The following is a 25767-nucleotide window of genomic DNA, read 5'->3' as shown; positions in this document are numbered from 1 at the left end:
GTGGATTATTTCTTCCCAGCTCCCTCCCTCCTCTTGGCCACATTTTCTGGCAGAAGCTGAATCCCTTTACCACCATCATGGCTCCTTGAGGCACCCTCTTCTCCACAGCTCACACCAGACTACCCTAGCACTACATTTTTCTTGCCCCTTTGGGCTTCCCTGTTGCTAGTGAAAACAACCCTTTTGGGTTCCCTCAATCCTCCTCTCCTGCCACAGTCCCTTCATTAAAGTCTCTCAAATCATCCGCGTTGGATTCCAGAACCTTGACTGATCTCGTTGTATGCCAGGCCTTAAACTCAGATTTTTTTGACTCTAAAATAGGTGGGTTAACACAATTAACATATTAATTAATACACTGCCAAGGAGACAGCTCTTACTGAAATTTTCTAGAAATTAAGGAGAGAGGGCAAATGAAGCAAAGAAATTCCTAGGAATCCACACTTAAAATGGCAGAGAAAGAACTTAAATTTTTGTTTAGAGTTGACATTAATACAGTATAAAGAGAAGTGCTTAGAAACATTCTACAATTCTAGCATAAAAACAAAATGATGATTAAGTTTAATATAGACTCAAATGCAAATTCAACTTCTCCCTCATTCTTTCAAAAACAAGTATGTACTAAGGGCCAACTAGTGCTCAGCATTAAGCTAGTGTTTCAAACAAACCCCATACTTTACCATCAAGATTACTCTAGATTAATGGGAATACTGCTTTACGAAACATTCTAATCTAACTATTTACATACATCAACCATTAAAATCACCAATAAGTTTACAATTATTCATAGAAATAAGAGGAAATGTCCGGCTAAATGTGAAGTAATTGTAAAGTGGTTGTGAAATAGCTTGGCTAACTTTAATATAGGAACCAAAAGTATCATAATATGAAACACTCAACCGCGTTTTTAATTTCCTCTCCTTTCAGACTCTGTTGGCACTCAGAACAAGTCTGACATAAGTCATGCTTCTATCCCCTACTCAGATATTGATGAGCAGTAGAAAGGTAAGCAGCAGGAGAAAGCAAAGCGACTGTCATCTTATCTTCAAAGGTAATAACACAGAAGGCTTAAAAAGCAAGCCTTTTCTTAAACCCTAAATCACCTTTCCTACACTGGCAAGATTCTGGTCATCAGTTTCATACAGACACGTGAATTATATTTAACTGAAATTTATGATCAGTAAATCTTACCTAAGAAAAGAGATAAAAAGATAGTAAGTAAAACTCCAACACAAGTAATTCCTCTTGACTATTATTCTCTTCTAGATAGAATCAGAATAAGACAGGTATCTCTAAATCTCAGGGTTTTCTTCAAAAAAGAGTGGTATCAGTAAAGACTTACAGAATTTTTGTTGTATAAAAGACATTTTGGAAATGATGTTTTTATGGTATTTGATCACTATACCTATTGATTTATTCTACATAGAACTTCCATTCCTCTCCAACTCCTCTATTTCTCTTCAATAGTTCCTTCTAATTTATTTCATGTCCTAGTAAACTTGCACTCTTTCAGATACGTATTTGCTAATAAATTTCAACAACGTATTTACCATTTATAACAAACATAGTTTGGGAATCTAAATATTAGAACAAAACAAATTCAGATCATTTTGACTACGATTTAATACTTCAGTATACAAAGTCTAGGGTAAGAGAGAAATACATCTCTCTCTACAACTATATAATGAATTATACCATGATAAGATATTTTACTAAAAGAACTGAAATGGAGGTACATAGCAAGTCCAACCTCGTTTTACAGATAAGATTCTTCTTCTTTCTAAAAATGTTTTCCTAATATTTCTACATTGTTCAATCTATAATAAACACATATTAGCTGTTTCTTGCTTGGTTTTTTGTTGTGGTGGCTTTTTTTGTTTTTTTTTCAGACAGAGTCTCGCTCTGCTGCCTGGGCTAGAGTGCCGTGGAGTCAGTCTAGCTCGCAGCAACCTCAAACTCCTGGGCTCAAGCAATCCTTGTGCCTCAGCCTCCAGAGTAGCTGGGAATACAGGCATGCACCACCATGCCCAGCTAATTTTTTCTATATATTTTTTTCTATTTTTAGTAGAGACGCCATCTCACTCTTGCTCAGGCTGGTCTCAAACTCCTGACCTCGAGCGATCCTCCCACCTCAGCTTCCCAGAGTGCTAGGATTACAGGCATAAGCTACCGCGTCCAGCCTCTTGCTTGTTTATAACGTTTTAAATGTTTTAATATTTTAAATGTTTTAACATCTTAAAGATGTTATATGACCTCTTTAAGAAGTTAAGAGACGTTTCTATTTATATGTTTCTAAGAGGTTTTCCCAAATTCACACAATACAAAGTAGTACCAGAATAAAAACTAGAGGCTTTTGTTTGTTTGTTTTTATGGAGTCAGGGTCTCACTCTGTTGTCCAGGCTGGAATGCAGTGGTGTAATCACAGCTCTCCAAAGCCTCTAACTCCTGGGCTCAAGCGATCATCCTTTCTCAGCCTCTCAAGTAGCTGGGACTACAGGTATTCACCACCACACTGGGCTAATTATTTTTAATTTTTTGTAGAGACAGGGTCTCACTATTGCCCAGGCTGGTCTGGAACTCCTGAGCTCAAGTGATCCTCCTACCTCAGCCTCCCCAAGTGCTAGGATCACAGGGCATGAGCCACAGCACACAGCCTCACTGTTAATTAGACTAGTGTCGCTTGGAGAGAGAATATGGTATACTGTTCACTTCACTATTACCACATAGTCTCTCCAAGAGTCCAGATCTTCTGAAAATTGTGCCTAATTAGCAAATACCATTTCCTAAAAATTTTTACTCCAACCCCTCATTATAAAAAATACTACAGAACAGTACTATCCAACAGAATTTCCGGGATGACATAAATGTTCTATATATGTGATGTCCAATACAGTAGCCACTATCCACAACATATTTAAGCCTAAATTATCTACCTTGCTTATTTCTCATGCTAGTAGCAGTTCTGTCCATTCCAAAATTTTGTTAACTCCCCTCAGAAAAGTATGAACATACTTCCCAAACTGAAAAGCACTACATAAAGTGGTATTAGTTTTTTTAAAAACCTGTCTCTCTTTCAATCATCTCTTTCACCATATTCTCAGCCAAAACTATGTTCCTATGTACTTTGTCATGTAATGCTGTTATAACAGCCCTGTTAATTATACATAACAGCACTGTGGTAGCCTCCTAAATTCATCTCCCCCCCCTTTTTTTTTTAGACAGAGTCTCACTCTGTTGCCCAGGCTAGAGTGCCATGGCATCAGCCAAGCTCACAGCAACCTCAAAAACCCCTGGGCTCAAGCAATCCTCCTGCCTCAGCCTCCCAAGTAGCTGGGACTACAGGCATGCGCCACCATGCCCAGCTAATTTTTCTGTATGTATTTTTAGTTGTCCATATAATTTCTTTCTATTTTTAGTAGAGACGGGGTCTCACTCTTGCTCAGGCTGGTCTGGAACTCCTGAGCTCAAACGATCCTCCCTCCTCGGCCTCCCAGAGTGCTAGGATTACAGGCATGAGCCACCAGGCCCAGCCATCTCCTTTCAAATCTTCCTCTACCCTGTCTAATCCATACTACTAGACTCAAAATACTGCTCCCATCGTATCCACCAGGGCCTGAAATTAAGACAGGCAAAATGAATACACCTTCCTCTAACATCTAATCCTTGCCATTCTCTATTTTTAATTTCACTACTTTCCACCCATTTACCCAGGCTAGAAATTTCAGTTAGTTCCCATACCACACCCTACCAATTGTCTCATTTTATTGATTGTAGTTCTGTATTCCCTTACATCCATACCTTGTGAATGTTTCAGATTGCTGCTATAACAAAATACCACAAATTCAGCCATTTAGAACAACACAAATTTATTATCTTACATAGTTCTGGAGGTCAGAAATCCAGTATCAGTGTCAGTGAGCTAAAATCAACATGTCAGCAGAGCTTTGTACTTCTGGAGTCTCTTGGAAGAACCTGTTTCCTTGCCTTTTCCAGCTTCTATAGCCAGTGCACGTTCCTTGGCTCATAACCTCACTTGGGCCTCTGCTTCCATCACATTTCCCCTCTCCCTCTGTTTCTATTATTATCACCACAGGGCCTTCTCTATCTTGACCCCCACAGCTTCCTTTTAAAAAAATCCTTGTGATCACGTAGGACCCACCCAGCTAATCCAGGATAATCTCTCCATCTCAAGAGTCTTAATTTGATCACATCTGCAAAGTCGCTTTTACCAAGTAAAGCATCATATTTAAGGTTCCAAAGATTAGGACAGGGACATCTTTGGGGGGTGGGAGGTGCATTACTTAGCCTACTACTCAGGCCACTGTTCTGTTTCACACCTCATTATCTCTCCCCTAAGCTACCATATCACCCCCCCCAAAAAAGACCTGATCTCTGATCTCTTTGTATCTATCTAGTCTCTCCCTGCTCCAATTATTTCTACACACACCATAACCAAACTAATTGTCACTGTTGAGTGATTACATGCCCCAAATTCACTCACTTTCCTCCTATTCCAAACCTTCACTACTTTCATCAAGCTCATAACCCCATTCCCAAGGTCTTCTCATAACATAGCTTTACTTTCTATTTCACAGAAGAAAAACAAAGACTATCAGGCATCTCTCTTCCCTGAAACTTAACCCGTATCTCCATCCACCTTACATTCCACCTCATCTCAGACAGGAGGTGTTCCTCTTCCTATCTAAGACTAATTCCCCTGTAATGCTATGGGGATCCAATACTATTTAGAGCCTTACTTCTCACAGTGAGGTTCACAGAATGGCAGCATCAGCATCAACTGAGAGCTTATGAGAAATGCTATCTCAGACCCCAACCCAGTCCTACTGAATCAGAATCTGCATTTTAACAGGATCTCCATTAAAGTTTGAGAGGCACTATACTGGGCTACTCTATGGCTATGGCTGGCTTACTCCATTACCCTTTGCTGTCTATTTGCTATTTCCCCTGAAGAAATAAATTATTCATGTGTCTAAGATCTTTAAAAGCAGACAGTAAGACAAAAAAGAGCAAATGATGGTATCTTGATATTGCAACTTTGTCTATCTCGCCTTTCAGTTATAGCCAAATTCTCATCCTCCCACATACTCCTCAAAGCACTAGAATCTGCCTTATACCCTCACCGAAATTACTGAGGTGACCAATGACCTACTTTTCAAAGAAACAGAAAGAAAAAAAATCCATGTCTGTGATGATAATGTTGACTACTCCCTTGAAAACACTTTCTAACCATTTCTATTACCTTTCTTTTTCAAGATTATTTTCTTACTTCTATGTTTGTTTCTGACTCTTGAGGCTCCTCTTCATTACTACACTCATTCTCTCACTACAATTTAACTTATGCTTATATATGGCTTAAGTGATCACCTAAATGTTGTTGTCACCCCACTCCCAAAAATCATCCTTCCTACTCCCAACTCTCCAACATGTACCTTCAACACAATCTACCTAAAACTATTAAGCTTCCATTCTAAATCCACTCTTTCTTCTTAAATATACCTTATCCTCAGGCAATGGCACCCTATTCTTCCAGAAACCTGGAAGTCATTCTATAATACATTCCAAGTGGTCCCTTTCCTCCCTTCTCCCACATCCAACTGGTCTCCCAGTCCTGCCAATTCTACATAGTAAGCATTTCTCTCTCTCCAATTTTCCATGCTCCCTATCCCCATAACTACCATTCCATACTAGGTCCTACATCATCACTCACTTGGCCCAGTGCAATAGTTTCCTTACCAGTTTCCCATCTTGAATCTACTTTTCCAATTTACTCTCCATACAACCACCTGAATAATTATCCTCTCCCAAAACCTTCAGCCTTGACATGCATTCAAAGCCACACGAAGTGCTAGGCCTTAAAATGTTTCTCTCATATTCCTCTCTTCAACTCTTTTTATCTATTATTCAAAGGAATACTTCGTATCTTAGCACAATTTCTACCACCTCTAATAAAGCCTTCCTTTATTATACCAGTCAGCTAGAGATGATCTTTGTCCTATGATCCTATCACATTTTGTTTATATCTCATTAGAATGAAAATAATTAGATAATCTATTTTCCCCAATAAACTGAGATCACTGTTAAATTCATAGCCTTGACTTCCAGCAAAAACCTGGCAATGGCAGATGCTCAATAAATATCTGTACAATTAAATATTCTGCTGATAATATTCTTATTGAAAAGAATTCACCTTTTTTGGCCTAGTATCAAGGTGCTGCATGATCTGTCTGGTCCCAACCTACCTTTCCTCATCAAGTATTGAATTTGCCCAATGCTTCCATGCCTTTGCTCCCACAGATTTGCCTCCTGAGAATATCCGCTTCACCTCTTTCTTCTATTAAAGTCCTATCTTTCAAGGCCTAGTGCAAGAGTCTTTCTTTCTTCATAAAGCCTTACCACCACCAACTCCAAGCAAGAAGTAAGCTCTCCTTTCTGTGAATGCCCCCAGCACTTTATCTGCACCCTTCTTATGCTCTACCTCTCTTAATTCTGTATTTTAGATATTTACCACATTGTCCACTAGGGGAACAGAAACCAGGTCTAATTTCTTTGTTTTTATTTATTTATTTATTTATTTATTTTTGAGAGGGTCTTACAGTGCTGTCATCATAGCTCACTGTAACCTCCAATTCCTAGGCACAAGCAATCCCCTGGCCTTGGCCTCCCAAAGTGAGCCACAGCATTTTTGGATCACTCTACAGCCCTCAGCATAATACCACACAGATGGCAGTCCTTTATTGAATAAACAAAAACCATACTGTAGTCCCCACTTATCCACAGTTTTGCTTTCAGCACTTTCTGTCACCCAAGGTATAGCACAATAAAATATTTTGAAAAGAGAGAGAGGGAGAGACCATGTTTACATAACTTTATTATAGTATATTGTTATAATTGTTGTGTTTTATTTATTAGTTATTGTTAATCTCTTACTGTTCCTATTTATAAATTAAACTTTATCACGGGTTTGTATGTATAGGAAAAGACATGGTATATTTAGGGTTCAGTACTATCGGCAGTTTCAGGCATCCAGTGGGATTCTTGGAACATATCCCTGCAGATTAAGAAGGACACTACTATATACCACGATGAACCTTACAGTCTACAAAACATGTTTATAGGGATTTCACATTTGATTTGCTCTTCATAGCAACCAAGGTACAGAGAAAGCAGGTGGGGGAACTAAGATAAAGAGGGTAAAGAAATTTAGAGATCAAGAGCTAAGAGCTGTGGAGAGGTAGAGTCAACACTCAAAGCCCAAGTCTTCCAATTCAAAGCCAGGCACTATTTTTGCTGGTACACTGTACTACCTCTTTCCTCTCCCCTATTTGTTTAATTCTTATCTATATTTCATGGGTCAAGCAAAAGTCTCATTTCCTCTGTAACTTCCCCCCACATTGGCTGAAATCACATAGCACTTGTCACATACCACCTTGTACTTTACAACTCTTTGTCTTTTAAAAACAAAAAGTGGATTATACCATGCCCTTGTCTATAAATGCTGCGATGGCTTCTAACTCCATTTAAAATAAAAATAAAACTCTTTACTGTGACCCGCAAGATCTAAATTGCTTCCCATCTTTATTATACCCTCCTTTACTTACTAGATTCCAACCACACTGGCCTCTTTTCTGATTCTTCAAAAGGTCAAGTTTCTTCCCATATGTACCTTAGCACATAGTTTTCTTTTCCTGGAATGCTTAGAGAATCACATGACTGGCCCTTTCTCATCATTCCAACATTAATTCACATTTTATTCATTACAAAACATTGTTCAAATGTTTCTGCAGGCATGGTATATGAGAAACCAATGTAACAAATCATTACACACATATCGCAAAATAGGGAATCTCCTCTTTTCACAGCCCCTAGAATAGTAATGGATAGTTACACCTGCTCATGTATATGGGGGTCAACCAAGGTATTCCAGAAATTTTTCTGATGCCAAAACTTAGACTGTGAGGGAAAGTCACTGTTTTTGACTAAAAAATAAAACTGGCCATTTATGAAAAACCCACAGCTAACCACTCTGTGAAGAAAGACTGAATGCAAAAGACTAAATAAATGGAGAATGATCCCTCCAAGATCAGAAACAAGATGAGGAAGTATACTCTTATCACTTCTGTTCAACATTGTAACTTAGGTTCTAGCCATTGCAATTAGGAAAGAAAAAGAGATAAAAGGAATCCCGACTGGAAAAAAAATAAAAAGAAATAAAACTATCTCTATTTTTAGAAGATGTAATCTTGTACACAGAAAATGAATCCACTAAAAAAATTAGAATAAATGAGTCAGCAAGGTGGCAGAATACATGCCATATATTAGCAATGACCAATCAAAATGAAATTAAGAAAACAATTCCCATTACAATAAGCCTTTAAGGGCTATAAAATCTAAGAATTTAACAAAGGTACATGGCTTGTACCCTAAAAACTACAAAGCATACTGAAAGACATTAAGGAAAATATGAATAAAGGGAAAGACATCCCATGCCCGTGTATCAGGTGACCTAATGTTAAATGGCAATACTCCTCAAATTAACCTAGAGTCGATGTACTCCCTATCAAAATCCCAGCTGCTTTTTTACACTAATTGGTAAGCTGATCCTAAAAAATCATGCGGAACTGCAAATAATCCAAATAGTCAAAACCTACTTTAAAAAAACTAAGTTGGAAGACTCATAACTTCCTGATTTCAAAAATTATCAAAGTTAGAGTAAGCAAGACTGTGTGGTACTTGTCCAAGAATGGACACATAAATCCACGGAATAGAATTCAGTCCAGAAACAAACCCTCCCATTTATGATGAGTTGATTTTCAACAAAGGAGCCAAGAAATTTAATGGAGAAAGAACAGTCTTTTCAACAAACTGTGCTAGGACAACTGGATATCCACACACAAAAGAATGAAGTTAGACCTCTCTCTCTCTCAACATACACAAAAACTAACTAAAAATGGATCAAAGTAAGCGCTAAAACTATAAAACTCTTCAACATTCCTTATGCCACATTAAAAATAAAAAAAAACCCACATGGCTGACTTTTTGCAGATTTTTTCAAGCAAACAAGTTCTAATCCATGGAGCATAAACTCTGTGTTTATGTTCATGTTTCAATGAACCATGCCCTGAGATACGTTTCTGAAGAGAGAAAAAGGAAACCAGGTGAGAAGAGTAGAAGGGAGCTTGGGACTTGATTTGCACAAGGGCACATACTATGATTAGTCTCTCTCTAGTCATTAAAAATTTGTTCATAGTCTAATATTAGACCTTGCTATTATCAACAAGTTTTAAAAAAAACCCTTTGGTGCTGAACCCTGTGATGATATTCTTATCCAAATCAATTTAATATCACTTGCTCGGTACCTACTAGCAGGTGCTTAAGAGCCAAGATTAAAAAGAACCTCACAGGGCTTACAATCCAATGACAGAAGCAAAAACAAAATATTATGGAAATTCTGGTAAACAATGCAAGTCAGAAGTGGAGCAAGTCAAAATACTGAGGAAAAAATAATGTCAATATAGGATTCCATACCCAGCAAGATTATCTTTCAAAATGGAGGCTTCTTCAGATATACAAAACAGCAGACCTGCATAAATGTTCAAAGCCATTCCTCTGGCCAGAGAAAAATGATACTACATGGAAACCTGGATCTATATAAAGGAATGAAAAGCATCTGAAAAGTAAGTAAGTAAATATTAGTGACTCTTCTCATTTTAAATTTAATGTCTATACAACATACATGTGTCACACATACATAGAAATAAGACATATGACAAGAATAAAAAGGAGGAAGAAAATGGAAGTATGCTATTGCAATGTTAACATTATACATAAAAGTAGACCAATAAATTAAAGATACATATTGTAAAACCAAAAAGAAAATCTTTGTGACTGTGAGTTAGGCAAAGTTTTGTTTTGTTTTGTTTTTTAGACACAAAAGCAAAACTCATATAAGAAAAAATGCTACATTGGTTTTCATCAAAATTTAAAACTTCTGTTCTCTGAAATTATTGTTAAAGAAAACAAGCTACAGAATGAGGAATAAATATTTGGAAAACATGTACCTGTATGCAGAATATATACTCTTACAACTCAGTAAGACAACCCAATTCATAAAGAATATGGACAAAACATTCTGAGACATGTAACAGAAGATACGAACGGCAAACAAGCATATGGAAAGACGTTCAACATTATTAATCATTAGCGAGTTACCAAAAACACCATGAGATAGCACTATACATCCACTAGAATAGCTAAAACCAAACGGACAAAAAAAAAAAAAATGGAAGTCTTAGTGAGGATATGAAGCATCTGCAATGCTCAAACACTACTGACTATAAACAGCTCGGCATTTTAGAAAGCCAAACATCCACTTACCATACAACACAGCAATCCCTTTCCTAATTTATTCACTCAAAAGAAATGAAAACAAAACACTGTACTCAAACATTCAGTAGCTTTGTTCTAATAGCCAAAAACTAGAAACAACTCAAATGCCCATCAACTTTGGATAATAAATAAGCAAATTATGATATATCTATACAATAGATTACTCAGCAATAAAAAGGGACAAACCATTCAGACATGCAATATGGATGCATCTCAAAAGCATCTAAAATGCCAGACACCAATGACTATATACTGTATGATGACTGATTTACCCATTCATATAAATAAAGGTAAAACTACAGTGACAGAGAGCAGATTAGTGGCTGCCAAGGACCAGGGGTAGGTATAGGGGACTGACTGTAAAGAGGAACAAGGGAACTTTTGGGTGCAAAGGAAACATTCTATATCATGATCGTGATAATGGTTACAAAAGTGCATCTATTTGTCAAAACCCATTCAACTGCACACTTAAAACTGGTAAATTTCAGTGTATGTAAATTATACCTTAATAAAAATGATTTGTTTTTAAAACACAAATGGATGAAACATGTTCAATATACAGTCAGCCCTCATATTCATGGGTTCTGCATCTGTGGACTTAATCAACTACACATCAAAAATATTTGGGGAAAAAAACTGCATCTGCACTGAACATGTACAGACGTTTTTACCTGTCATTATTCCCTGAACAACCACCATTTACATAGCATTTACAATGTATTAGGTATTATAAATAATCTAGAGATGATTTAACGTATTTGGAAGGAAGTTGACAGGCTATATGCAAATACTAGGCCATTTTATATCAGGGATTTGAGCATCTTCAGATTTTGGTATCTGAGGGAGGTCCTGAAATCAATCCCCAACAGATACCAAAGGACAAATGCACCTAGAAGGGGAGGGGAGGGCAGGGAACCAGACAGATCTAATTAATGCAAGCATGGATGTAGTTAAGTATTCATAAAGCCATCTCAGTGCTAAAGTCATTAAGAAAAATCACTTCTGGGCCGGGCGCAGTGGCTCACGCCTGTAATCCTAGCACTCTGGGAGGCCAAGGCGGGTGGATCGCTCAAGGTCAGGAGTTCGAGACCAGCCTGAGCAAGAGCGAGACCCTGTCTCTATTAAAAAAATAGAAATTATCTGGCCAACTAAAATATATATAGAAAAAATTAGCCGGGCATGGTGGCACATGCCTGTAGTCCCAGCAACTTGGGAGGCTGAGGCAGTAGGATCGCTGAAGCCCAGGAATTTGAGGTTGCTGTGAGCTAGGCTGACGCCACGGCACTCACTCTAGCCCGGGCAACAAAGCGAGACTCTGTCTCAAAAAAAAAAAAAAAAATCATTTCTGGATGAGATTAATGAAGGCTTCACAGATAAGATAACACCTGAATAAAGGCTGGAAGAATGAACAAATAAGATTGGCTAGGCCGGCGCGGTGGCTCATGCCTGTAATCCTAGCACTCTGGGAGGCCGAGGCGGGTGGATCCTTTGAGCTCAGGAGTTCCAGACCAGCCTGAGCAAGAGCAAGACCTCGTCTCTACTAAAAATAGAAAGAGAATTACCTGGACAACTAAAAAATATATAGAAAAAAATTAGCCAGGCATGGTGGCGCATGCCTGCAGTCCCAGATACTCGGGAGGCTGAGGCAGAAGGATCGCTTGAGCCCAGGGAGTTTGAGGTCGCTGTGAGCTAAGCTGACACCACGGCACTCTAGCCCAGGCAACAGAGTGAGACTCTGTCTCAAAAAAAAAAAAAAAAAGATAGCCCGGAAGGAAGGATAGAAACTAAGGCATAGGGGCTTACAATTCCATGTTTATAAAACAGTAAACAATCCAGTTAGTATTGGGATCAGGAGATACAGTGAGACATAAGAGTAGTTTGGGTTGGTTGGGTTGGGGAGCCTTAAATGCCCCATTCAAGAATTTGAGTGAGAATTGCAAAGATTCGGAAACAACCCAAGTGCCCATCAATACATGAGTGGATTAATAAAATGTGGTATATGTATACCATGGAGTACTACTCAGCTATAAGAAACAATGGTGATATAACACCTCTTGTATTTTCCTGGATAGAGCTGGAATCCATTCTACTAAGTGAAGTATCCCAAGAACAGAAAAATAAGCACCTCATGTACTCACCATCAAATTGGTTTCACTGATCACATTTAGGAATAACATTAATCAGGTGTCAGGCAGATGGGGGGAGGGGAAGGGGATGGGTGTATACATATACATATTGAGTGGGATGCACACCATCTAGGGGATGGACACGCTTGAAGCTCTGACTTGGAGGGTGAGAAAGCGCAATATACGTAACCTAAACTTTTGTACTCCCATAATATGCTGAAATAAAAAAAAAAAAAAAGAATTTGAGTGAGTAAAACCACAAAAGACCCAGAGGGGCCAAAGCAACCCTGAGCAAAAAGAACAAAGCTGGAGGCATCACACTACCTGATTTAAAATTCTATTACGAAGCTATAGTAAACACAACAGTATGCTACTGCCATAAAAACAGACACATCCACCAATCGAATAGGATAGAGAGCCCAGAAATAAACCCATACATTTACAGTCCATTGATTTTCAACAAAGATGCCAAGAATATACAAGGGAGAAAGGACAGCCTTCTCAATAAATGGCACTGGGAAAACAGGATATCCACATTCAGAAGAATGAAACTGGACCCTTATCTCACACCATATACAATACAAAAATCAACTCAAAATGTATTAATGACTTGAACCTAAGACCTGAAACTGTAAAACTACTAGAAGAAAACATAAGGGAAAAACTCCACAATATTGGTCTGGGCAAAGATCTCTTGACTATAACCCCAAAAGCACAGCCAACAAAAGCAAAAATAAATAGGATTATATCAAATTATAACACTTCTGCACAGCAAAGGAAACAATTAACAGAGTGAAGAGAAAACACACGGACTAGGAGGAAATATCTCCAAACCATATGTCCATCCGATATGGGGCTAATATTAAAAATAAATAAGGAGCTGAAACAATAGAAAGAAAACAATGCAATTAAAAAATGGGCAAAGGGCTTAAACAGACACTTCTCAAAAGAGGACCTACAAATGGCCAACAATTACATGAAAAAATGCTCATCATAAGTAATCATCAAGAAAATGCAAATTAAAACCACTATGAGGGCTGGGCGCGGTGGCTCACGCCAGTAATCCTAGCACTCTGGGACCCCGAGGCAGGAGGATTGCTCGAGGTCAGGAGTTCAAGACCAGCCTGAGCAAGAGCGAGACCCCATCTCTACTAAAAATAGAACGAAATTAGCTGGACAACTAAAAATATATAGAAAAAAATTAGCCGGGCAAGGTGGTGCTTGCCTGTAGTCCCAGCTACTCGGGAGGCTGAGGCAGGAGGATCGCTTGAGCCCAGGAGTTTGAGGTTGCTGTGAGCTAGGCTGACGCCACAGCACTCTAGCCTCGGCAACAGAGTGAGACTCTGTCTCAAAAAAAATAAAAAAGAAAAGAAATGACTCCCTGAGAGGTGAAATAATTAATTTAATGTTAGATAAATTGAATTCAGAGTGTCAATAAAATATCCCAGTGAAAGTGCCCCATGCAACTGAAAATGCAGAAACAAAAAGTGGGGAGACATGTAGCCCAACTACCACTTTCAGTTCCTCTTACTACTCTTTTCATTTCCATTTTATTTAAATTCCAGTTCTTACCTACATTTTATCCTCTAATTTACATCGATTTCATTTTCCTAAGAACAGTAGATTCTCACAAAATCTAGATGTGTAGAAATTCAAGGAACAAAATCACTACAAACAAGTAATGGTTCTGATTCTAGCTTGATACTTTTGCTTCCAACATTCACTTCAAAGCTTATAAATCTCTCTACATGAAACAAAGCCAACCCAAACTAAAAATAACAACAATAACAAAATGATATTCACAGAAAAAGTACAGAATGAGAGACAAGGTTAAAATTATCTGAAATATGAATATTAAGCAATATTCACTTTCAACTGATTTTTCAGAAATAGCTACAAACTTTCAGAATTGTGAAATAAAAGCTTGACATACAGTCTGTCCAGAAAATTTCTCTCTTAAAGATAAATTCAAACTCACAAAGAAAAACAGACTATCTTGATCAGTACAAAAGGGCAAAATATAAACACTAGGTATGAATTTATTCTATTCACACTAAAGTGACTCCCACCATCCCCTACTCATTCCATTAAAGTAGAAACTAGAAGAGGGAGGTTCGTAATTTCCTCCTTATAAATCAAAACAATTATTAATATTTCACCCATCCTATAGCATATGTGAACCAAAATAGCAAGCAAGTTTAGAGATACAATTGGTATCTATGCAGACTGGTTTGCACTAATCTGTAGAGAAAAATGTATTTAAATAAAAACACCAATAAATAAATTTTGGAATGTGCCCTTTAGAAGCTTACAATCTAGTAGGGAAAACACAAATGTAGCCAGTCAAGTAACATCAGCATATTAAACAATTTTTAAAAGCCCTATAACAAAGATAAAGCAACGTGCTGTGGGAAAAAAGGAAAAGGAATTAACTTTTTCTAGATGGATGGAGAAAGGTTTCAAGATGGTGGGATTTGAGCTGGTTTTGAACGCAAAGCTAGAGACAGAGAAGAAAAGAGGGTTTGGAGTGTCTCTTACTATTTCAAGCCAAGAGAACAGCAATGTAAAAATACAGAGAAATAAAAGTGCTTCTGAAAATAGAATTCTGATAGAATGGAGCCAGATCATAAAAGGCATTAACTGACAATGCATCTTAAATCTATATAATGGGAGCAACATGATCTAACAAAGATTTTAAGGAAATGCTCCTGCTAATGAACTAGGAAGAAATGAGAGGTCATAGTAACAGGAAGTCTAACCAATTAAAGAAGGATAGCCTAGTTCAAATTCTGAATTAGGGTGCTGGAAATGGAAAAGAGGGAATTAAACATTAGTGTGAGAGGAAAGAAATGTAACAAGGACTGAGTAGATGTAAATGTCAGGTAAAGTTTTATCAAAGAAGAGGCAAAACACAAGGCTATCTTCTGAGAATGAAAGGAATGACTACAGCTTTGGAGATTTAAAACAGTAAATCTAAATTTCAATCCCCTTCTCAGGGTTTCTGCACTTATTCTAGTATCCTAAAGAAGTGTCAAAAATTTCATTCATCTAGGGATATTCATGACATTTCTTTCTATTAAGTATATATCAAATCAGCATTTTATGAGTGACAGCTTTTTTTTCATTCTGGAATATCTTCATTTCATGTATTTTTGAACATTAGTTTTCAAGACAAAACACTAATCTGTAACAAGGTACCCCATATATTATAATAAACAAGTCAATGCTCATAATTTCACTTATTTATATCTAGGGTCCACCCATCTTTTTCAGAGTCTCAGGTTCTTGAAATTATTCCATACTGAAAGCTTCTGCTACTTCTTGCTGGAATGGAAAGACAAAGTAGAAAAGACATACACAAGACTTAAACCTCCTCATTGTTCATAAAAACTACAAATTAATAAAAGACAAATGAATTAAAAGAATCTTTAGAAGAACTCATCTTTGAAAATCTTCAAAATGCTGAAGAAAAATAGCCAGGGAAGAGAAATTAACACATAAGTACCCGAACAAGGGTTGAATTTCAGCAAAACAGGTCATTGTATGAGGTGGCCAGCTCCCTTGAATGCCAGATGAGGTTCAACATGCCCAATGTTAAGAGCATGTACTTTAGAATCAGCCTAGGGTTTGAGTCCACACTGACCTTGGAACAAATCACTGAACGTTTTAGAGTTTCTATTTCCCAGTCTATCAATGAGAATGTTTCGAACTATCACACAGGTTTCGGGACTGAATGTATGTTAAGCATTTATCAATGCCAGGCACATAGTAAAACACTACAATCAGTACCATCTCCTCCCTTTCCTAAACAGCCCCTCTTTTCAATATACTCTCACATTTATTATAGGGCCAATCAGCAAGATTATGTGATTTTTCCACACTCCAACAGTCAAGTACTAAAGAAAATACGGTAAACAGATTACACAGGGGGAAAAGTAAAGCTAAAAAGGAAGTGAAGGAAAGAAATGCATGCACTGAGGACTGAAGATACAAATGAAAGCAAAGAGCAGGTTGTGAAGTAGAAGTCACTAGAATGAAGAGGATTTATTCTAGGATGTGACACCAAAAAAAAATCCTTATATCATGATTTCAATATAATTTTGAATGTGTATGCATTTCCTTAAAAATATCTATATTGACAATTCATCATTTCCAGCTCTATGTGGGCTGGCAAAAGACCACACTATTTCATGGTCTTTATTAAATACTTACTTAAAGGAAGCATGTAATCCAGACTCACAATAATATTTTGTACATGCTCAGTAAACTCCATCATCCCTTCATTTAGCTATTCAAGAATTATTTATTAAGAATATACTTGTGCCAGATAGAATGCTGGCCACTAGGAATACAATAGTGGGCTAGATAGGCCCGTTGCCTTCATGGAGCTCACAATCCAGCAGTAATTCATTAAACATGAGCCCCCTACCACAATTACTATTAATAAATTCTAAAAGTAAATAAAACTTTTTGCATTCAGCTGGACAACTGAGTTCAATTAATTGTTCCTAAACAATAACAATACATCTGTTGTATTTACAAACCTTAAGTTTTCAATCAACTATTTAAGCTGTTAATTCTGGGCCCCACATATTAAGCAGAACATTCAACAACCTAGATGCAATGTGAAAAATCAGAAAACCATAGTTTTTGAAAAATTAAAGTTTTTTGGCCTAGAGAAAAAAGGACTCAGAAGACATGAAAACTGTCTTCACATTTTAAAGAGCCAGATAGCATACAACCGTGCTCTGGACCATTCCAAAGGCTTAAACTTGGAGCAGAAGTGACATGGAGGTGATGTGTTTCGAGATATGAAGAACTCTAACAATTCAACAATAATTCAATCACCTTATATTTCTGTAGGGCTGCACACTTTACAAAAGAGAAATTTTCATTTGATTCTTGAAATAATAGAAACAATAATTTTTTAAAAAACCAAGTATTTCCCTGTTACAGGTCAGGAAACTAAGCTCCCAAGAATCTTGCTAAGAAACTGGGCAAACCAAGCCTAGAACTCAAGTCCCAAATCTAAAGGAACAGACTGCCTCAAAGTAACCTGCTTTCCACCTCTAGATGCACTCAGGCACATACCAAATGACCATCTGTCAGCAGTGTTGGCCAAGGTATTCTAAAGTTTCTTCCAAATCCAATGCATCAGAAATAGTGGTGGTTAATATAAACCCCATGAAAAGATTCAGTAATGAACGATCCTCTAGAATGCAAGTTCCATGAAGGCAATGAATTGTCTTTCTTCCCTGCTATCTTTCAGTACCTAACACAGCAGCTGGCTATAATATAGTACGTGCTCAAGAAATATGTGCTAAATATGAGTAGCTAATCATACATACCACTACTATAGTGGTATGTATATATAAAATACGTACCACTACCACTATCATATAATAAACAACCTTGCAAAAGTATCCACCAACTGAAAAGTGTGATAAACACAAAATCCATTCTTAAAATTGCATCACACCCTTAAAATTGCTACCTAAAGTCCTGGAACTTAACCAAACTAGTTTGCAAAACAAAGTCAATTGCAAAAAATACAAACCTTTCGGCAAACCTAAAATACTATAATCAAAACACGGAAAGTTGGTGAACAAGTTTTCAAAGGCGATCGATATTTTTCATTTAAGGCATCAACTAGAACTTTAAGTGTGCTTCAGCACCGTAAGAATGAAAAAATTTATACAACCGTTTTGGTATAAAGACAAACACTCATATCTCTGCACACATCATATCTTTACATTTACTAGGCTGACACTTTAAAGAGATTTGCTAATTTTATAGATGCATTCATGTATTATATTGATACTCAACATAACGCTTACTTAGATATATTTAGCATCCACTTGGCATTGCTGAAAACTAAGACCAACAGGAAAATAAGAGTGATCCAAATGTCATTTTGCAATACCCTAACTATAAGGCCTTGAATTTCCAAACATGTCAAGGAATATAAGAGCCCACAAGGTAATGGAAAGTTGTTTTTAATTCACTTTGCTTAATGGATAATTATATATCAACGCACACATTAGTATTCTATTGCAAGAAAGGCGTGACAATCGCATATAAGTTTTACTCCAATTTAACTAAATTACAGTAAAGACTTCTGAACAAAGATACTGATATTTAAAAGTCTAGTTAAAGTAAGCAGGTACAGGTTTATATTAGTATAAGAATGTACCAAGTTACACTTGGTTACACCAACTAGATCTATGTTTTTAGCATCTGGGTCTCATCGCAAACCAACAGAGAAACCACAACCTTGTCATTTCTTCTACTTTTTAAAACCATAGCTTTAAAAGATCAGGTAAAAATACTATCCCACACAAGAAGATCACTAAATAGGTATCTTCTGAACTTTAAACTATTATCTTGCACATAAGCTTTTTTCACATATTAAAGAATAAACTTTACAAAACAGCTGTTTTTCCCATGCTTGTATTAATCATATGAAATATTTGCAATCCATACCTAACTCTGACATCAGCACCTGATTCTGATTTCCCCGTACAATATTAGTCCCTAAGCTGCAGTCCATTCCTAAATCTCCAACAATGATGCCTCTTTATAAAACTTTCAAAATTAAGACAACTTAAACCACCTCTACTTTTACTCAAATTGTGCCGTAAAAAGCAAAGAGCAGGTGAGACACCTGTTAATATATTAATGCCACAAGTTTAAAACTTTGGATTCTTTCTTAGAAATCTTCCCTTCCGGAGCTAGAAAAGTTCGTTTGCCCAGTTGCTTTGTCCCTTCGACCCCCTGAAAGGTGTCACAGGCGCGCGAAAACGCCTCTCCCTACTTGAAGCCCTATCTCAAGTTGTGGACCTGGATAGTTTCAAGGAGTCTGAGCACCACTTGCCCTGCCTCCTGGGGAATCTGGCCAGCGCAGCTAAAGCAAACGGACAGAACCGCGGGACTCACCTGAGCACTGGGCTGTAGGGGCTGCGGGAACGGCGCCAGCTGCTGCTGCTGTAAGGGCTGGGGGACACGTCGCCGCCCCGCTCGTAGGAGCTGTGGCGGCTGTAGCTGGGGGAGCGGCGTCGGCTGTAGGGGCTCGGGGAACGCGGCAGCCGCCGAGAATAGGGGCTACTGCCACCTCCTGCCGGGCTGGGAGACTTGCGGCTCCTCAGGCTCTGGGAGGCCCTGTGGGACACCGGGCTGTCGTCCCGGCCTCCCAGCGGGCTCAAGGACCGCCGCCGCCTGTAGGCCTTGGGCTCGGTTTTGTCCTCCCGGTAGGCCTTGGGCGGCTCCTTGTAGGCCGAAGGCGGCTCCTTGGATGACTTAGTCCGGCTCCGGTGGGTTTTCAAGTCTCGGTCCTTGCGGCTGCTACTGCTGCTAGACGTGGCCGAGGCGCTTTTCCGGCGGCCGCCGCTGCTGCTGCTGCTGCCGCTCTTGGAGGCCTCGGCCCGTTCCTCGCCGCTGTGGCTGTGGCGGCTGCGGGACTTGGAGGCCTCGCTGCCCCCGCGTTGCCCATCCCGCCGCCGGTGCTCGCGGTGGCGTTCCTTACTGCGGCCACTGCTGCTGCGGCGGTCCCGGCGGGGCCTGCGCTCTGACCCCTCCCCGCGCCGCTGGGTGCCGGAGGAGGAGGCCGGACTCCCGCCGCTACCCCCCGTTCCCCCGGCAGCCGTCGCCGCCGTTGCCGCGCTGGCCCCCCCCAGCAGCAGCCCCTGCTCGGACTGGGAGCTCACATCCTCGTATTCCACCAGCGGGGTCACACCCCCGCCGCTACTAGCACCGCCACCGCCGTCCTGCTGCGGCTGGGGCAGCGAGAAGACCCGACGCTTCTCCGCCTCCTGCCCGGCGCGGGGCCCGCGGCGCCGCTTCTGCCGCCCTCCTGCGCGCCTCTTGCCTCTCGCCAGCCGCTTGACCTCCAGAGGGGGGCCCGGGCTGAAGCAAGAGGAGGAGGCCGCGGCGGCGGCGGCTGCGGCGGCGGCCGTGCCGGGAGCAGCCAGGAAGAGCAGAGGCGGCGGGGGCGGCGGCGGTTGCAGGAGCTGCGGCTGCAGGAGCGGCAACAGCAGCGGCGGCTGCTGAGGGGACAGGAATCGCCTCCGCTTGCGGCGTTCCTCCAACTTCTTCTCCGCCCAGCTCAGGCCCCCGCCTCCCCCCAGCGCCGTGTCCGAGCTGCTCGGCATTGCCTAGAGCCCGCCGCAAAGCGCGGCGCGGGTGCGGCCTCCTCCCGGGTCAGATCCTGGCCATCTCCTCCGCCGGAAACGAGAACAGCGGCGGCGGCGGAGGGACACCGAGCACCAGGGCCGGCCGGGAGACACGCCACGATAATCCGGGTTGGGACTCGGGTCCCTGGGTTTCAGGTCACAGTGGGGGTATGCAGCGGCCTCCGGGCCTGAGGGAAGCAAGAATCCAGGCAGCAGAGCTCCCGATCGCGCTCGTCGTCCTATCCTTGGCAGCAAAAACACCAGATGCGCCCGGCGCTGACCTGCGGGGGAGTCCGGAGTCCTCCAAGTGCCCCCGGAGGTGGGGGAGCGGCCTCGGCCGCCCTCTTGGCTCCAGCAGCGCAACGCGGAAGTACCACCTTCGTCGCCGTTTCACTCCATCGCGCCCTGACGTTGGGGGCGAGTTGAGGGGAGGGGAGTGGGCGAGACAACAACACGCCTCCGCCACCTCCTCCTTCGCGTCGACGTCGTCCTCCTGTGGTGGCGGCGACACACCGCAGGCGCCTCGGAAGTGGCCTGGGCCTGACAACAACTCCCGGCCTAGGGCCTCGCGCACTCTACGGCCCGCGAGGATGGGCGGCGGGGCGGGGCGAGGCGGGGGCGACCCGGCTGCAGCTCACGGTTAGGGCAGCGAGTGTGCGGGGCTGGGCGGGGGGCTGTTTCCGGGGAGATGGGGGCGGGGGGCGTTTCTGAGTCTGTGGCGGTGGGCAGGGGCCCTGACTTTCTTCTTCCTTCGCCGCCGCCGCAAGCAGAGGTGGCGGAGCTACCCCTTTCCTCCGCTCCCCCCTCCACGAGGAGGCTCCTGGTGTGCGCGGCTGGACCCGGCTTGCTCCTCCCCTTCCCTCTCCGCTCCTCGTCAGGAGGAGGGAGGGCGACGGGACTTGCTGGTTGGACTCTAACCTCCACAACCCCTCCTTCTTGCCTCGCTCTTTCGGCTTTTCCCCACCTCGGCCCTGACGTAAGGCCGGGAGCGCGCACGCACGTCACGTTCAGAGAATGCCGAAGATGAGTGGTGACGGGGGCAAGGGAGGCGGGAACAAAGTTGCCGCGCACTAGCGTGCTCGCTCCCGCCAGGGACCGGCGGTCCGCACCGGAAGTGGCGTACGTAGAAACCGCTCCGCTTCCGGTGAGGGTGGGACTGTGTGTGAAGAAGGGTTAAAGAAAGGAGAAGCTCTATGCGCCGCCCACTGCTGTCGCTCGAGACTCTCCAGTGGTGGCACGCCCGTCTTGCCTGTTGCTTGCGTCCAGCGCGCTGTGCCGGCTCTGGCTCTGCGTAGACGCCTCACTGCCTGCCTGTTGAGTGAAAGGTCACGGCGAGATCAAGAAGCTATGAGACTCTCAGAGAAATAATGCTATTAGTGGCCTTCTAGGCCGGCAATCACCCTATCGTCTACCCTCAGGCAAGCCTCGGGATGGGAACAGCTGCGAGAAGAGAGAGGATAGTCCTCAAAACAGGGCGGAGTTGGTGTTAGCTTTAACTTGTCTCACGTACACGAAAGTTCGAGGCCCCATCTTATCCTAAAAACACTTGGGATCACAGCCTGAAGCTTCAGGAACACTGTTCACTAAAAAAAAAAAAAAAAAAAAAACACTTAAATTATTCCGAAGAATAAGTGGAATATCAAAAGGGACTACTGAAAATCCCAGAATTTACCAGGGGCCTTGAAATCAATACATCTTGTTCTAATGAGGGCTGCCTTTTTGGTACTTCTCCCACTTTCACCTTAATATCTAAACCTCTGGGGCTGCCAAACATAGCTCTATAGTGACCTCATAGCTCATTTCTTGCCATAGGAATGCCCTTCAGTTAAAGAATGGGCATTCAGGATAATTAGATTACAATCTAAATGGCTTATTGGCTTTTAGTATGGTTGGAAAGAAAAGCTAAGCAGTCTGTTCAATGGCTACATATAGTCACCCTTTGCAAGTTTATTGGTTCAGATTGTTGATTCGTAATTCTTAAGCACTTGATATACATCATTCATACCATCATTCATACCTTAATGTAAAACATTTTAGTTGGCTTCACTTCACCATGGCCTTGGACTGATGTAAGCTAAGATCAGACTTCACTGACAGAATACAAAGGGTGTTTGTGTGTTGAAGGATAAAGGAAGAGGTAAAGGAATAGGTAATCTTAAAAGTCAGCATTTCCCAAGAGAGCAGGCCTGGGTGGGCCACACAGTTGGACCTTCTGTGCAACCAGAAAAAAGTGGAAAGGAGATTGGGAAAGTGAATAGAGAAGTAGGGGGCAGAGTCCCTAAAACAAATTTCTCCTTGGCAGTGTTGCTGAGTGAAGGTCCTATAGCCAGCCTCCTACTAAAAACTAGTTGGCAGGTGGCTTTTTCCAAAAAATAGGATCAACCTGCTTCATCATCCTGGGTTTGAAAGCCTGGAATAACAGAACAAAGAGAGCAAAATAAGAGGTTTATCTAGGAGCTCCCCACATCTATAACCAGTTCTACTTGAGAATGTCATCTTCTATCTTAAACTTGCAAAGAAAACTTGATCCGTAGTAAATGAATAGTTCCCAAACCATACTGCAAACAGAAAACATGTACTAAAATATTTTTAGTGCAGTTCTACCACCCATGTTTCCTCAAAGATTCCATGGGGGTGTGAATGAAGCATTTTGAGCTCTCCAAAGACACCTGCCCACGTGCGTTGAAATACTAATAATTGGAAATTAAACCTAAAAAAATGGGTATGACCTTTAAATTAGAAGCCGTCTGTTTCTATAAGCCTAACTGCTTGCCTTCATAAAAAGAGATTTGAAATTGCGATTTGGGACTATATTTTTTTTATTTTGCTGTTTGTGTGTTTTATGTGCATTTTGTGTTTCTGTATTTATTGCCTCCTGGCTTTATAAAAAAACTGAGGTGGTAAGTTTTTTGCTTTCTTTGTTTATTTGACAAGTCATATCATAGTATATCAGATTTTTTCTTTTCTTTCTTTTTTTTTTGAGACGGAGGTACTCCTGTCACTCTGGGTAGAGTACAGTGACGTCATCATAGCTCACTGCAACCTCCAATTCCTGGGCTCAAGTGATCTTCCTGCCTCAGCCTCCTCAGTAGCTGGCACTACAGGCCTGTGGCCACGATGCCCAGATAATTTTTCTATTTTTAGGAGGGAGAGGGTCTCTCTTGCTCAGGCTGGTTTCGAATTCCTGAGCTCAAGCAATCCTCTTTCCTAGGCCTCCCAGAGGTCTAGGGTTATAACCATGAGCCACCATGCCTGGCAATATCAGCTATTCTTAATGTGTAGTCTAATACCAAGACCCTTTCAATGGATCTGTATAGTCAAAACAATTTTCATCATAATAATAAGGTATAATTTATCTTTTTCACTCTCATTCTCTCTTGAATGTAGGTGTAGTTTTCCAGAGGCAACATGATGCGTGCATGATGACATCATCATTCTGATAGCTAATGGAATTCGTGCTTGTGTGTTCATATGTTCTCTAGAATGTTCTAAGGTAACAGGTTTCTGAAATGTGTAAACATTTAGAATACTGCATAGCTTAGTGAACCGGTATTTTCCAAATGACCAATGGATGGAATAAAAGATTCACTGCAAGTACAAGACAGACTGATGGGTTTTAATGTAACAATACGGAAGGTTCATTTATATGATTTCATGTTCCACTTTGCAACTAACCTTTAAGAAATTACCATGGAGTTTTGGTATAGTGTCAAAGAATAACCATAATTATCTGAAAAGGCTATTAAAATACTCCCCTTTTTACCTTATATATTCCACAAAAGCAATGTACTGTAACAAATTGCATAAAAAGGTAGATATAAGAATCCTATTTCAATTCTATTAAACCAGGCAATAAATTTGCAGAAAGGTAAAACAATCCTCTTCTCTAAATTGTTTTGTTTGTATAGTTACTTTCATTCAAATGTGTTATTTGTGGGTTTTTTGTTTGTTTTGAAACAGAGTCTCACTCTGTCACCCCGGGTAGAGTACAGTGGAGTCATCATAGCTCACTACAACCTCAAACTCCTGGACTCAAGCAATCCTCCTGCCTCAGCCTCCAAGTAGCTGGGACTACGGGTACATGCCATGACACCCAGCTAATTTTCCAATTTTTAGTAGATACAGGGTCTCACTCTTGTTCAGGCTGGTCTCGAACCCTGAACTCAAGCGATCTTCCCACCCCGGCCTCCCAGAGTGCTAGAATTGCAGGCATGAGCCACCATGCCCTGCTATTTGTGTTAATATATGATGGAGTTATTGTTATTTTAAATAAGTGAATATTCTTTTAATTTTCTCAATTTTTATTTCTAATATGGTAAATATCAATAAATATAATTCATATAAACAAAAGTTCTTTGTAGTCCTTACAAATTTTTAAAAGTATAAAGGGCCTTAGGTCAAAATGTTTGCCAAATGGTATACTAAATAGTAAAAATTCCAATTCTCCCCATCATGCTTCTAATGGTACAAACAGTTCACAATGGTAAGAACAGATAGGATACACATTATCATTCCAGAATTTTCCTCATAACTAGGAAATTCTGCGGTGTCTGGCAACATTGCTCCTCCTTTAGAGAGACTGGTTGTTTGACTTATAATTAAGGTTTCTCTCAGTCTTGAAAAAAATTTAAACTCTCTTTTCAGCCCACTACTTTCCATCATAAGAATATCAAGTACATTATAGTTGTGAGGCTCAGTGGCCCATGCCTCTAATCCCTGGGAGGCTGAGGCAGGAGGAACACTTGAGGCCAAGAGCTTGAGACCAGCCTGGGCAACATAGTGAGACTCTGTCTCTATAAAAAAATTTTAAAATTAGCCAGGCCTGGTGGTGTGTGCCTGTAGTCCCAGCTACTTGGGAGGCTGAGGCAGGAGGATCACTTAAGCCCAGGAGTTTGAGGCTGTAGTGAACTATGATCACATCACTGCACTCCAGCCCAGGCAATACAGTAAGATCCTGTCTACAAAGAAAAAAAAAAAAAGCATATTATTGTCAAAAGAGAGTAGAGCAAACATGAGACAATGAAGCTTTTAAATTTTTAAATTCAGTAATGAAAACAGAGTAGTATTTA

The 25767-nt window shown here is 40.8% G+C and overlaps 1 protein-coding gene across 2 annotated transcripts in view; it reads right to left on the bottom strand.

Annotated features, from left to right (window-relative positions):
- Nucleotides 1-20935, bottom strand: part of CDK13 (cyclin dependent kinase 13) — a 105255-nt gene extending 84320 nt beyond the window's left edge. For both annotated transcript variants that reach the window (XM_045565230.1, XM_045565231.1), the window contains exon 1: nucleotides 19467-20935. In XM_045565230.1, coding sequence (XP_045421186.1) covers nucleotides 19467-20677 — 1211 coding nt within the window. In that variant the 5' untranslated portion in view covers nucleotides 20678-20935. The remainder of the gene's footprint in view (nucleotides 1-19466) is intronic.
- Between the last annotated feature and the right edge of the window lie 4832 nt (nucleotides 20936-25767).

This window comes from Lemur catta, chromosome 11, assembly GCF_020740605.2.
Source record: "Lemur catta isolate mLemCat1 chromosome 11, mLemCat1.pri, whole genome shotgun sequence".
Taxonomy (NCBI): domain Eukaryota; kingdom Metazoa; phylum Chordata; class Mammalia; order Primates; family Lemuridae; genus Lemur; species Lemur catta.
The sequence above is the reverse complement of the archived record's forward strand: the minus strand, read 5'-3'. Positions and strand labels throughout refer to the sequence as shown.